The sequence below is a fragment of the Phocoena sinus genome, chromosome 2 (assembly GCF_008692025.1).
Source record: "Phocoena sinus isolate mPhoSin1 chromosome 2, mPhoSin1.pri, whole genome shotgun sequence".
NCBI lineage: Eukaryota > Metazoa > Chordata > Mammalia > Artiodactyla > Phocoenidae > Phocoena > Phocoena sinus.
In genome coordinates, this window is record NC_045764.1 from 93241716 (window position 1) to 93255710 (window position 13995).

Consider the following 13995-nt stretch of genomic DNA (forward strand, 5'->3'; position numbering starts at 1 on the left):
ACCATCTCCATGAAGCCTCTCTGGACCACAACTTCTCCCTCATAACTGCTATGGCTTTCCTTGCATCGATCTCTACTGGCACCTAATTATGAAACATGGGCATTTTGCTTTTACATAACAGAAGCTGACTGAGGGGAATAACTCAGACATTCCTGAGCACCCAGAATACAGAGATGCCTTAGGGAACTCACAGCTGGAGATACAGATCCACCAGCTCTGACCCCTCAAAACCCATGTGGTAGTTGCAATGAGACAGGTAAGGGCTGACTGCTGGGCCAGGGAGGGAGAACACTGGTGTATGAAAGCTGATGAATTTGAGTTAAGACTTGAAGTGCGTGTATGATTTCCAAGGGTAAAAAAGGGAAAGCTTTAAGCAAGCCTCAAGAAAACCAAGAGCAGAAACCTGCAGATAGTGTGATGTTGCAGGTGGGTGTGGTGGGAGCTGGAGCACTGGGAGAAGGGCAGTGGGAGAAATGGGACTGGTTGTAGCTACATTGTGAAAGCTATTGAATGGCCATCAGAAGGTTTTGGCTGGGGATGAAACCATCTGATGTGAGTTCTGGAAAGATGGGTGGAGGCTTGGGTGGAGTCCACATCAGAGAGGATGAACTCTGAGGAGACATTTCTGGGGAAGGGTCACTGAGCTCAGTGTCAAGTTAAACACTGGGGGGAGGGAGGCCAGGGAGGAGGCCAGTGCAGGACTGCTCTTGAGACACCTGGCAGATGGTACAGTAACAACTTTGGGAGGAGGAGGAGCTGGGGGTGGGGTGGGGGTGGGGAGAGCAGAGGTCACATGCTTGAGCTCAGTCTAGATGGTTGCACTTGAGGCCCCTGCAGGCATTTACTCCAAGAGACCCAGCACCTGTAAGGCATTCACTGTTTATTAAACAACTGCATGAATGAGCTTTCTCATGCTTCAGTTTCTAATTTGTAAAAGGAGAAAAATCTACCTTGTAGCATTGTATTATAGGGTACTATGTAAGTCACTCTGCCTACCTAAAGCTAGATAATGCTCAATACAAGTTAACTATAGTAGTAATTGTTGACTGAATGAAGACTGGGACCGAAAGAAATGATTTAATTGACTTAAGAGAGTAATTAGTTTGGTTTTTCTTTTCATTGAAAAACAGTCTACATTCTTTTTTTTCTTTTTTTTTTTTTGGCCGTGCGGCATGTGGGATCTTAGTTCCCTGACCAGGGATTGAACCTGTGCCCCCGGAGTCCTAATCACTGGACCACCAGGGAATTCCCCCAAAATAGTCTACATTCTTTATTCTACTTCAGAGTATCTGAGACTGTTTCTGACTAGGAAGCCTTAGGCTGATAGTAGATCTGTTTTTTTTATTATTATTATTATTGAAGTATAGTCAGTTTACAATGTTGTGTTAGTTTCAGGTGTACAACAAAGTGATTCAGTTATACATATTTTTTTCTCAGATTCTTTTCCCATGTATTGAGTAGAGTTCCCTGTGCTATATAGTAGGTCCTTGTTTATCTATTTAGTACATAGTAGTGTGTATATGTTAATCCCAAATTCCTAATTTTTCCCTCCCCCCTACATTTCCCCTTTGGTAACCATATATTTGTTTTCTATGCCTGTGAGTCTGTTTCTGTTTTGTAAGTAGGTTCATTTGTATCATTTTTTTAGATTCCACATATAACTGGTATCATATGATACTTGTCTTTCTCTGATTTACTTCAACTTAGTATGATAATCTCTATGTCCATCCATGTTGCTGCAAAGTAGTTCTTTTGTTTTTGTTTTTTTAAAAATTTATTCCTGGTTGCGTTGGGTCTTTGTTGCTATGTAGGGGCTTCCTCTAGTTGTGGCGATAGGGGGCTACACTTGGTTGCGGTGCGTGGTCTTCTCATTGCAGTGGCTTCTCTTGTTGTGGAGCACGGGCTCTAGAGCTCAGCCTCAGTAGTTGTGGCACACAGGCTTAGTTGCTCCACGGCATGTGGGATCCTCCCGGACCAGGGCTTGAACCCGTGTCCCCTGCATCAGCAGGTGGATTCTTAACCACTGCGTCACCAGGGAAGCCCAGTAATTAGTTTTTTTAAAAGAGATTTTGTTGTTGTCGTTGTTGTTGAGACTTTCTTTTTTTAGAACGTTTTTACATTTATAGAAAAAGTGGGAAGATAATGGAGAGTTTCCATAAACTTCACATCATTTCCCTTATAAACATCTTCCATTAGTATGGTACATTTGTTAAAATTTGTGAACCAAAATTGATACATTATTTTTAACTAAAGTCCATACTTCATATTTCCTTAGTTTTTACTTAATATCTTCTTTCTGTTCCAGTATCCCATCCAGGATATGACCTTGTATTTAGTCATCATGTCTCCTTAGTCTACTCTTGACTGTGGCAGTTTTTCAGACTTTTCCTTGTTTTAGGTGACCTTGACAATTTTGAGGAACACTGGGTAGGTAGGATGCTCTCTATTGGAATTTGTCTGATATCTTTTTTTCATGATTAGACTGGGGTTATGGGGTTTTTGAGAGGTAAAGTACCATTATCATCACATCATATCAAGGGTACATATCATCAACATGACTTATCACTGTTGATGTTGACCTTGATCCCCTGACTGAGGTTTGTCAGGTTTCTCCAGTGTGAAGTTACTCTTCCCCTCCTTTCCAGACTGTACTCTTTGGAAGGAAGTTACTATGCACAGACGAGACTTAAGGAGTGGAGATTTATGCTCACTTGAGGGTAAAGTACAAATCATTTGGAATTCTTCTGTGTGGGAGATTTATGGATTTGTTTATAAATTTAATTTTTTATTTTAATCATATATATGATTAAATATATGTGTGTGTGTATATATATACAGAGAGAGAAAGAGAGCTGTAAGACTTATTAAGGAGACAGAGCAGTCCTTTGCCTCATACCCAGTTAAACTCCTCATCAGGTCTGTTCTTATCTCTCAGTGCTGATCTAAGGATATTGCCAAAATGCACCCCACCCCTCCAGACACCTGAGTATTTGGTTTTAGGTGTTTGCTCCCTCCAGACTGGCTTCTTCCCTGGTACCCCTCCCCTTGCCAGGATCAGGGCCCCTCCTGGGTGCTCCCTCAGCCCTCTGTGCTGATCACCCCACATTATGATCTCCCTGCATTACAACTGCCTAGTAACTCCTCTCTCTCTTTCTTTCTCTCTCCCTCTCTTCTCCCCTTCACCTCTCTCTCCTCTTCCTCCATCCCCTCCTTCCCCTCTCCCCTCTTCTTCCTCCCCCTCCCACTTTCTTCCCTTCCCTCCCCCTCCCTGGGCCAACTGTGTACAGTATAAGCTCGCTGAAGGCAGTGACAGGTGACTTGCAGACCTCCTCCTGCCACAGGGCTGGCACATTGTTGGCTTCTGCTAAAATATGCTGAAAGAAAGAAGGTCCTTGGCTCACTCAGAACACCTCTTTACAACCCTTTGTAAGAGGTAAATTTCTTCTTCCTGTTTGATTCCCTTCCAGATGTTTCCAAATCTACCTAAAATAGTCCCAGTTCTCAAAAAGCCTTCTCCCCTCCCTGTTACTGTCATTCCTTCTCTCACTGAGTGACAAAGCCCTGCCCAAGGCATGTATAGACTCAGCCTGCCCTCTTTCTTCCCACCACCTTCCAGGGTTGTGAAGACCCCAGAGAAGCCACTAGGTGAGAGGGGATAGGACACTTTTTTCACCTCTCTAGGTGGGAAATGAAGGCATCCTCAGGTCAGTGGTCCTAAACTGGGGTTCACAGGTCCTTAGGGGTATGGAAGGCATCCTCAGGTCAGCGGTCCTCACACTGGGGTTCACAGGTCCCAAGGAGAGCACACCAAATAGTTTTAAGGGAATAAGTGTCCAGAGTTTCCCTGGGCCAAAAGTGACCATCAGGAGACGGCCCCTGGGAGCAAGGTCTTAATCCCCTTCCACCTCCCCTGCTCCTAACTCTTCAGAACAAAAGTGCACCACTCACCCACCAGGATGGTGAAATGGAAACCACTCCACCCCATGGTACATTGCTTCAGGGCATAAAAATCTTCCAGGAGCCCAGCAAAGAGACCACTGGAATTATTGTTGGTGTTCCCACAAAGAGAATAAAGACCAAGTGACAAGAAAACATCGAACGGTTTCTAATTCGCTAATTCGAATACGATTTGAGAACCTAATCAAACTTTAGTTAATTGAAAAAAAATTGCTAACAGGGACTTCCCTGGTGGTACAGTGGTTAAGAATCCGCCTGCCAATGCAGGGGACACGGGTTCGAGCCCTGGTCTGGGAAGATCCCACATGCCGCGGAGCAACTAAGCCCGTGTGCTACAACTGAGCCTGCGCTCTGGAGCCCGCGAGCCACAACTACTGAAGCCTGCGAGCCACAACTGCTGAAGCCAGCGCACCTAGAGTCGGTGCTCTGTAACAAGAGAAGCCACTGCAACAAGAAGCCCACGCACTGCAATGAAGAGTAGCGCCCGCTAGCCACAACTAGAGAAAGCCCCGCGTGCAGCAACGAAGACCCAACACGGCCTAAATAAATAAAACATCATTAAAAATAATTGCTAATATTTTTGGCATATAATTTGGAAGGGAGTCAAATAATCAAGTAATATTGCTATACCAAACCTCCTTCCATTCCCGTCTAAAGATGTATGTGAACGAGGTTTCTCTGCACTTACATTAAACAAAACAAAACAAAAACGTAAGAGAATTGATGCTGAACTTTGTCGCATTCAAGCATTCTATCCATGAATGCATAAACTGATTGAAAACAAAACCAAAAAAGCCTGATGCATCTCATCAAAAAATGTATTTCTTGGGCTTCCCTGGTGGCGCAGTGGTTGAGAGTCTGCCTGCCGATGCAGGGGACGCAGGTTCGTGCCCCGATCCGGGAAGATCCCACATGCCGCAGAGCGGCTAGGTCCGTGAGCCATGGCCGCTGAGCCTGCGCGTCTGGAGCCTGTGCTCCGCAACGGGAGAGGCCACAACAGTGAGAGGCCAGCATACCGCAAAAAAAAAAAAAAAGTATTTCTTGTATAATTTTACTTTTTATGTGTAACTATATCAAAATGTGTAATATATTTATGTTTTGATGAGTTGAATAATTATAATGATAATTTAATTCAAAAGAAAACAATGTTAAGACTTAGAGCCTCAAAGTCACCAGATATATAACATTATAACGTTAAAAAATGTATATACTAATTACACCCAATTAGGATAAGGTACCAATAAAACTTTCAGTCGTAACATATGTTACAGTAAGATTGGGAGCACTGAAAGAGAAAATAAATAACATAAACTTTCCAACTGTTAAAGGAGAGCTTGTTCACATTATTTTAAATGGATGTGTTAGAATATCAAACTCCTTTGGTATTTTAGATTCCAATGTGTATATGTAAAAGAATGAGGTCATAGTTTTATTTAAGCATTACTATTCACAGTACGCTACAAGTGGCGTTCTCTGCAGCTATGTGGTCTTAAGATGAAAAGTTTTAGTTGTCAGTACCTACAGTTTTATACACTTCTAGGGAGTCTGGGAGTCTTGGTGGGGTGCATGCTTTGGACCAGCACCACCTCTCCAGGAGCCCCTCCCAGGCTGGCCGTTGCCCTCCCCACCACCCTCCCGGGCTGTTTCTCCAGACCCCCTTCTTCTCAGGATATGGAAGCTAACTCAGCCAGATGCTGCTGAACAAGTCACCTGGCCCCTCTGAACTCCTTGTATTTCCTCAACTGTAACTGGTGAGGGTAGAACTAGACCATCTCTAACAGTCTGTAGTTCTCTGAAAGCCAAACCCTTCTCACAGTCCATTTAGAGACACTTGGGGACAGCACCCAGGGAATAATGGTTTTCAGGGCACTGCCTCCAAGCCAGTTTCTATGCTCCTTATCTATCCCTTAGTCTAGGATACATTTCAAAAGATGCCTCAGCCAGGAAGCCTTCTCTGATTATGCGAAACCCAATAAAATCTAACAACCAGCCCTCATCCTGTCTCCAACCTTTTAGATCATAAGACCCGACACTGTAAGTACTTGGGAAGTGCCTGCTGAGTTAATGCATGACTTGACACGTTAATGTGCATTTACATCATGCCATCACACTGCATATGTCTGAATAAAACTTGCCTCTGTACTCATCCACGTGGCCTCTTGCAGAAACTGTTTTCAAACTTTTAAAAGTAATGAGATTTTTACATTAAGAACAAGAGTAACAACACAACAACAACAGTAAAATCCAAACTGTTCAAAAAGACCACTAATATGTAGTGTTGTGAGGCTGTGAAGCAACTGGAGCCCATTGCTGGTGGGAATATAAAATGGTGTGACGACTCACAGCCACTTAACATGCACTGACTTTATGACCCAGCAGTTCCATACGTGGGTATTTACCTGAGAGAAAGAAAACAGTCCACATGAAGATTTGGACACGAATGTCTATAGCAGCTTTATTCATAATAGCCCCAAACTGGAAACAACTCAAATGTCTATCAATAAGAGGGACTTCCCTGGTGGCGCAGTGGTTAAGAATCCGCCTGCTAATGCAGGGGACATGGGTTTGATCCCTGATCCGGGAAGATCCCACATGCCGCAGAGCAACTAAGCCCGTGCGCCACAACTACTGAAGCCCTTGTGCCTAGAACCCATGTCCTGCAACAAGAAAAGCCACTGCAATGAGAAGCCTGTGCACAGCAATGAAGACCCAATGCAGCCAAAAATAAATAAATAAAATAAATTTATTTTAAAAATGTCTATCAATAAGAGAATAAACAAATAGTGGTACATCCATACAATGGAATACTATTCAGCAATTAAAAAAAGAACAAACTAGCCTTACGTACAAAAGCATGAATGAAACTCAAAAACGGGCTGAGTGTAAGAAGTGAGACATAGGAGAGTACACAGAGCACGTTTCTGTTTATTTGAAATTCTAAAACGCAAAAACTAAACCTTAGCAACAGAAAGCTGATCAGTGTTTGCGTAGGACCTGGCATGGGGGTGGAGGATTGACTAGAAAGGAGCAAGAAGGAACTTTTTAGGGGAGATGGAAATGTTTTGTTTATTGATTGTGGTGGTGTTGATTATGTAGGTGGATACATTGGTCAAAACTCATTAAATTATACACTTAAAATGGGTGCATTTTAGATGTAAATGATATCTCAATAGAGTTGATTGCGATATCAAATTTTAAAAAGATCTCTGCCCACGGGACTTCCCTGGTGGTCCAGTGGGTAAGACTCTGCGTTTGCAATGCAGGGGTCCTGGGTTCGATCCCTGGCTGGGGAGCTAGATCCCACATGCATGCTACACCTAAGAGAGTCTGCATGCCGCAACTAAGAGGAATTCCACATGCCCCAACTAAGAGTCCACACACCGCAACTAAAGATCCCACATGCCACAACTAAGACCTGGTGCAACCAAGATAGACAGAAAAATAAATAAATAAATATTTTTTTAAAAATAAAAATTAAAAAAATCAAAAGATCTCTGCCCAAATGTCAGAATGGATATTAGAGTTTATAAGACAAAAGATAATAAAACAATAGATAGCATGCTTTGTAGCCCATAATTATTCTTTTTTTTTTGTATTTTTAAAAATTGAAGTATAGTTGGTTTACAATATTGGGTTAGTTTCAGGTGTACAGCAAAGTGATTCAGTTATATATATTTTTTCTTCAGATTATTTTCCATTATAGGTTATTATAAGATATTGAATATATTTCCCTGTGCTATACAGTAAACCCTTGTTGCTTATCTATTTTATGTGTAGTAGTTCATATCTGCTAATCCCATACTCATAATTTATCCTTGCCCCCCTTCCTTTTTGATAACTGTAAGTTTGTTTTCTGTGTCCATAAGTCTGTTTCTGTTTTGTATATAGATTCATTTGTACTATTTTTTAGATTCTACATATAAGTGATTTCATAATAATATTTGTCTTTGTCTGACTTACTTCACCAAGTATAATATTCTCTAGGTCCATCCATTTGCTGCTGCAAATGGCAATATTTCATTCTTTTTTATGACTGAGTAATATTCCATTGTGTGTGTGTGTGCGCGCGTGCGTGTGTGTGTATACATATATCATGTCTTCCTAAACCATGTCCATTGATGGTGTAGCCCATGACTCTTATTTTTTTCAAGATTTATTTATTTAGGCTGCACTGGGTCTTAGTTGTGGCACACTTGATCTTCGTCTCGGCATGTGAACTCTTAGTTGTGGCATGCATCAGGATCTAGTTCCCCGACCAGGGATCAAACCTGAGCCCCCTGCATTGGGAGCACAGAGTCTTACCCGCTGGACCACCAGGGAAGTCCCCATAGCCCACCATTCTTAAGGGGAGGACTGAAACGGGGGTGATGGTGGGGCGACAGACGGGGTTCTGCGATCCTGGCTCAGTCTTAGCCGTGAGGCCTTGGGCAAGTCACTTAACTTCAATGGAGACTCAGTTTCCTCACCTATAAAGATAATAACAATACCAGTGTATTAGAATGATGACTTTTTGTGTTCCCTGTCTGGGTCACAGAAGAAGAAATTCCGAATCTACCTTATCTGACAAATTTGTATTGTTCAGTCTCAGGTGGAGCCATGACTTCATCTGAAAAAACTTGCCCTGTCCCAGAGGAAGATAATTATAACACTAGTGCACCCTTGCAGAGCATTCTCTCTGTACCGGCACTATTCTGAGCATTCTCCATAATTCATTTAATCCTCACAGCATTCTATGAAGCAGGTACTATTTTAATCAATCTCATTTTACAGACAAGGAAACTGGGGCCCAGAAAAGACAACAGTTATTAAGGGACACAACCCAGATACCAACCCAGATGCTTTGGCCAAGAGCCCATGCTCTTAGCCATCAAGCTATCTTGTCTCTTGTTAACAAAAGCATAATTTGCAATAAAGGCAGGGAAAGGAAGTTGATTGAGAAATACTAGCTTTATACAAACTTAAATGTGAACAAAACCCAGTACCTTTCTATCAGCACTTTTACAAAAAATAGTGAAAGGTGATTTCATGGTGGTTTGGAAAATCCTGCTCTGTTTCTAGTTTCAATTGCTGTGGTCTTTCTGAAGAGCAGGCTGGACCTACTAACAGGAGGAAAAAGAGATCTAGTTAGGGAGACCAGCCTTCCTGGGTTTAGCACTGAAAGTTCTGTGTCCCAGGATACCCCCTAGTCCTGGTCACCCTAGGCTAGCTGTTCCCCAGTGAAATAACCCTGAAGGAAAAGAAAAGCTGTGATGTGACCTGGATTGGGCTCCTGCCTCCCTCTCCAGCTCATTTCTCACCACTCTCTTCCTTGGCCAGGCTGAGATAGTTTTAGTTCCAAAATGGACAAGACTCTTTCCCTTCTGGGCGTGATTCCTGCTGTTTCTTCAGGCTGTTTCCAAGCCCTCTTTGCTTGGTTCACACTCACTCCAAACCCAACCAGACTGATGAAGTTCAGCAGGTACACACCGATGTGGCCACACCAGTTGTTAAAATATCCACTTCCAGGACTTCCGTGGTGGTCCAGTGGTTAAGAATCTGCCTTCTAATGCAGGGGACGCAGGTTCGATCCCTGGTCGGGGAACAAAGATCCCACATGCATGTCGCAGCTAAGTTCACGTGCTCTAGAGCCCATGTGCCGCAACGATGTGGCCAAAAAAAAAAAAATCCACTTCCCTGAGTGTACCCCTCCCCATCACTCTTCCCCAGGAGCCAGCCACTAAAGGGTTAATATCAGGCACACTAAAGATCTTCTAAAAAGCTGCTCCAGCACAAGGACTAGCATCTCTCTGCAGCCATACCAGTTGTTAAACAATGTAAATATCATCCCTGATTAAAACTATGTAAAATGTGAATTTATATAAGCAATGCCAAGAAGAGAATTTGGATGTCATTATTAATTGAATGCTTGTTTATTGGGTCCTCTTTCTGTAAAGTTGCTAATGTTCATAATGATCATCCTCATCATCAGAGGAAAACACACACTCTAGCGTTAACCCCAGGGAGCTGAGTGGACCTCGGCGGTCTCAGGCCCCAACTTCTATTCAAGAGGAGGCTTTGGGCCAGTGGAGCCAGTCTTTGAGGAGAAGTAACTGAGGATTTGGCTGAACCCAGGGCTTGGCCATTTGGACAAGTGCTTGTGACATCAGGGAAGGTGGGGCTGCCTGCTTATCAGTCTCTTTATCATTTGGCAAATCATGCCTCCCCATTCATTTATTCATTCCACAAAGAGTTAATAAGCTCCTCCTAAGTGGGATGCCACTGGACTGGGGCAGTAAGAGCCAGAAGTTGTATGAGACCCTCCCTGTTCCCAGCTGCTTGAAGTATATGATATGCACACAGGAAACACATAACGTTCTCAAAGTGAGAGAAACAGACAATGAGTTTAGAGAAGGGAGGTTAATGTAGGGTAGAGCGAGGTGGGGAAAGAGGTGAGGCCTGTTTTGTTCATCCACGTGCACTCAGCACTTTCCACAGTGACTGCCCCACAGTGGGTTCGAAAAGAACCTCATGGAATGAAGGAATGAATGAGAACAAACTATTCATAATTCTGCCATTCAGAGGTAGTCATTGACATGTTGGTGCATTTCCTCTTTTTTTTCTAAATATACGACAAATATATTTTTTAATTTCAGTAACTTTGTAAAATTTATTTATTTTTGGCTGCTTTGGGTCTTCATTGCTGTGCGTGGGCTTTCTCTAGTTGTGGTGAGCAGGGACTACTCTTCGTTGCAGTGCACGGGCTTCCCATTGCCGTGGCTTCTCTTGTTGCAGAGCATGGGCTCTAGGTGCACGGGCTTCAGTAGTTGTGGCTCATGGGTTCTAGAGCGCAGGCTCAGTAGTTGTGGCACACGGGCTTAGTGGCTCCGCGGCATGTGGAATCTTCCCGGGCCAGGGATTGAACCCGTGTCCCCTGCATTGGCAGGTGGATTCTTAACCACTGCACCACCAGGAAAGCCCAGTAACTTTTTTTAGTGTAAAATAACATGTTCATTGTAGAAAAAGGAGAGAAAATGATGATAAAGCAACATAATATTAATTGCTAACGTGTTTAGTGTTCATTATATATCAGGCTTCCCACCCAATGGCGATGAATCTCCATATTTTGGTCTATGTCCTTCATATAGGACTCTCTTTTATTCTAACTGTACACTTTAAAAAAAAAATACCTGGGCTCAAACTGTTTATATAATTCTGTATCATTTAACTTTTTTTTTTTTTTTTTTGCGGTACACGGACCTCTCAGTGTTGTGGCCTCTCCCGTTGCGGAGCGCAGGCTCAGCGGCCATGGCTCACGGGCCTAGCCGCTGCTCCGCGGCATGTGGGATCTTCCCAGACCGGGGCACGAACCCGTGTCCCCTGCATCGGCAGGCGGACTCTCAACCACTGCACCACCAGGGAAGCCCTAACACTATTTTTAACATTTTCCTACATCATTGGAAGTTCTCTCAAGGATTATTTCAGTGGCTATTTATCCCATCCTGGGGGTATACTGTAATTAGAGGCTGTGGGATGCCAGCAGGGACTTGTACAGTCTATCCAATGGCAAACAGGGATTCACTATAGGTTTTTTAGTGGGAGGGTGACAGAATAAACTTGTCTTAGGAAGACTGAGCGCACTAGAAATGAGCAGAACAAAGCCAGGGAGGCAGGCAGGAGGTGATTCTTTGGGCAAGGGATGCTAAAAGGAAGAGGGGCGTCAAGTACTTCACGAAAAGGACTGAGGACGGGGGAGGATGGAGAGGAGGGAGTCCAAGTGCATCGGAAGGTTTGGAGAGTATTCGGCTCCAACTCCTTCCAATTCATTAGCTTGAGAGAATTGTGCTACGTGATCAGAAATAAGGAAGTTAGAAGGGGAACTCTGTTAATGAAAGGAGAGGGGAGTTCTTTTACATGAACGTTTTTAGCTGGCAACTCCTGAAGGCAGTTAAAAAAAAGAAAAGAAAAAGAAAAAAATACTGGGCAGGAAAGAGTTGTCTGAGGGGGGCAGTAGCAGTTGGGATCAGGTAGATGGAGACAGGGTGGAGAGAAAGACAGGGAGAAGCAAAGGCTAAGCAAGGCTGGATGCGGGACAGTGGGCAGGGCAGGGCCGACGCTCCAGAGGCAGCCTGATCCTAGAGACAGATGGCATGGAGGGGCTGGAGGGCTGACTAGCAAGATCCTGTTCCCCCGGCACCAGGAGGCTGACTCAGCCCAGGCCGCTGACTTTGCCGCCAGCTCTCTCCCAGGACACAAGTACACCGAGTAGAGAAAAATCCAATTAATTAACTGGAAAGCCTGGTGAGTGTGCAGCCTAATTATTGTATTATCATCAGTATGTTGGTAAATAAGTAGTGTTCTTCCCAGGTTTATTGAAGTATGATGGACAAAGAAATTAAGTGTTAGATATAAAATTCTTTTTCTTGCATCCGCTGTTTTTTTGTTTGTTTTGTTTTTGTTTTTGTTTTTCGGTACGCGGGCCTCTCACTGTTGTGGCCTCTCCCATTGTGGAGCACAGGCTCTGGACGCGCAGGCTCAGCGGCCATGGCTCACGGGCCCAGCCGCTCCGTGGCATGTGGGATCTTCCCAGACCGGGGCACGAACCCGTGTCCCCTGCTTCAGCAGGCGGATTCTCAACCACTGCGCCACCAGGGAAGCCCAAAATTCTTTTTCTTGCATCCGCTTTTTATTTCAAAGCTTTCTGACCTGCCCATTGAGTCTCTGGGCTCCTTCTGAGTAGCAAGCCTGATTCGGAGGCTTTGGAGTTTAGTATGCAGAAGAAATAGAAAAAGACTACATGAGGTGCATTTCACTCACAAAGAGCCTATGCACTGAACTTTTTGAGTAAACTCTTTCTTTTTTGTTAATCCCTTTTTCAGCAATAGGAAAATCGCGGTGGTGGGGTACGGGTAGATTTCTTTTGGTTTATTCTTACTGAGTTGAGGTTTTGCTGTAGGTATTCCAATGTATGCAGTAATTTTAAATAAGATATGGGCTTAACAGAAATGCCTAAGAATTTGACCATACCTGAGTGTGAACCTGTGGATTGCTGGTTCTGGGACTGTCTGCCACTTACTAGCTTCTTTGATCTTGAGGCTAGTCCCCTAACTTCTCTGGGCCCCTGTATACTCCCCCTAACACCCCTCACAGACCCCAGCAATTGCACTTGGGTATCATGTGAGATAGGGCAAACTAAAGCACTTCTACAAGTCTAAAGCTCCATACACCTTGTGTTGGACACTTTGGAAACAAAATGTTATGACTGCCGTGATTCAATGTCAGGGCCACGTTTTAGTTTTGTTTTGTTTTTCTGCTAATTAAAACTATTTTATTAATCTTACACTCTCCCTAAGCTAGCTAATTTTTTTTAACTTAGGGCTTAGGTTTTTGGGGTTTTTTTGATATAGTTGACATACAATATTACATCAGTTTTAGATGTACTACATAGTGATTTGACATTTGCATATGTTATGAAATGATCACCATAAGTCTAGTAACCATCTGTTGCCACACAGTTATTCCAATATTATTGACCATATTCCTTTTACATCCTCGTGGCTTATTTATTTTATAACTGGAGGTTTGTACCTCTTAATCCCCTCAGTATTTCACTCCCTGCCACCCTCCTCCCTTCTGGCATCTACCTGTTTGTTCTCTGTAATTACGACTCTTCTTTTTATTTTATTGTTGTTATTTTTTAAAATATTTATGTATGTATTTATTTATTTGGCTGCACTGGGTCTTAGCTGCGGCATGTGGGATCTAGTTCCCTGACTAGGGATCGAACCCGGGCCCCCTGCATTGGGAGTGTGGAGTCTTAGCCACTGGACTACCAGGGAAGTCCCTATTTCGTTTTGTTTTGTTTTTTAGATTCTACATATAAGTGAGGTCATACGGCATTTGTCTTTCTCTGTCTGACTTATTTCACTTAGCATAATACCCTGTAGATCCATCCATGTTGTGACAAATGGCAAGGTTTCATTTTTTATGGCTGAGTAATATTCCTTTGTACATATATACCATATCTTTATCCATTCATCTATCATGGACACTTAGGTGGTT

At 43.3% G+C, this 13995-nt stretch overlaps 1 protein-coding gene and 1 non-coding gene across 4 annotated transcripts in view; both read left to right on the forward strand.

Annotated features, from left to right (window-relative positions):
* RHOV (ras homolog family member V) overlaps window positions 1-13995 on the forward strand; it is a 76581-nt gene that overhangs the window by 55917 nt on the left and 6669 nt on the right. Inside the window, exon 5 of one of the 3 annotated variants that reach the window (XM_032622886.1) lies at window positions 2646-2717. In XM_032622886.1, coding sequence (XP_032478777.1) covers window positions 2646-2717 — 72 coding nt within the window. Of the gene's footprint in view, window positions 1-157; window positions 257-2645; window positions 2718-13995 lie in introns of those variants that run through there. The other 2 variants (XM_032622887.1, XM_032622885.1) reach the window with 2 other exon arrangements.
* On the forward strand, window positions 7178-7250 carry TRNAA-UGC. Its single transcript has one exon. It is a non-coding gene; the product is annotated as a tRNA-Ala (tRNA).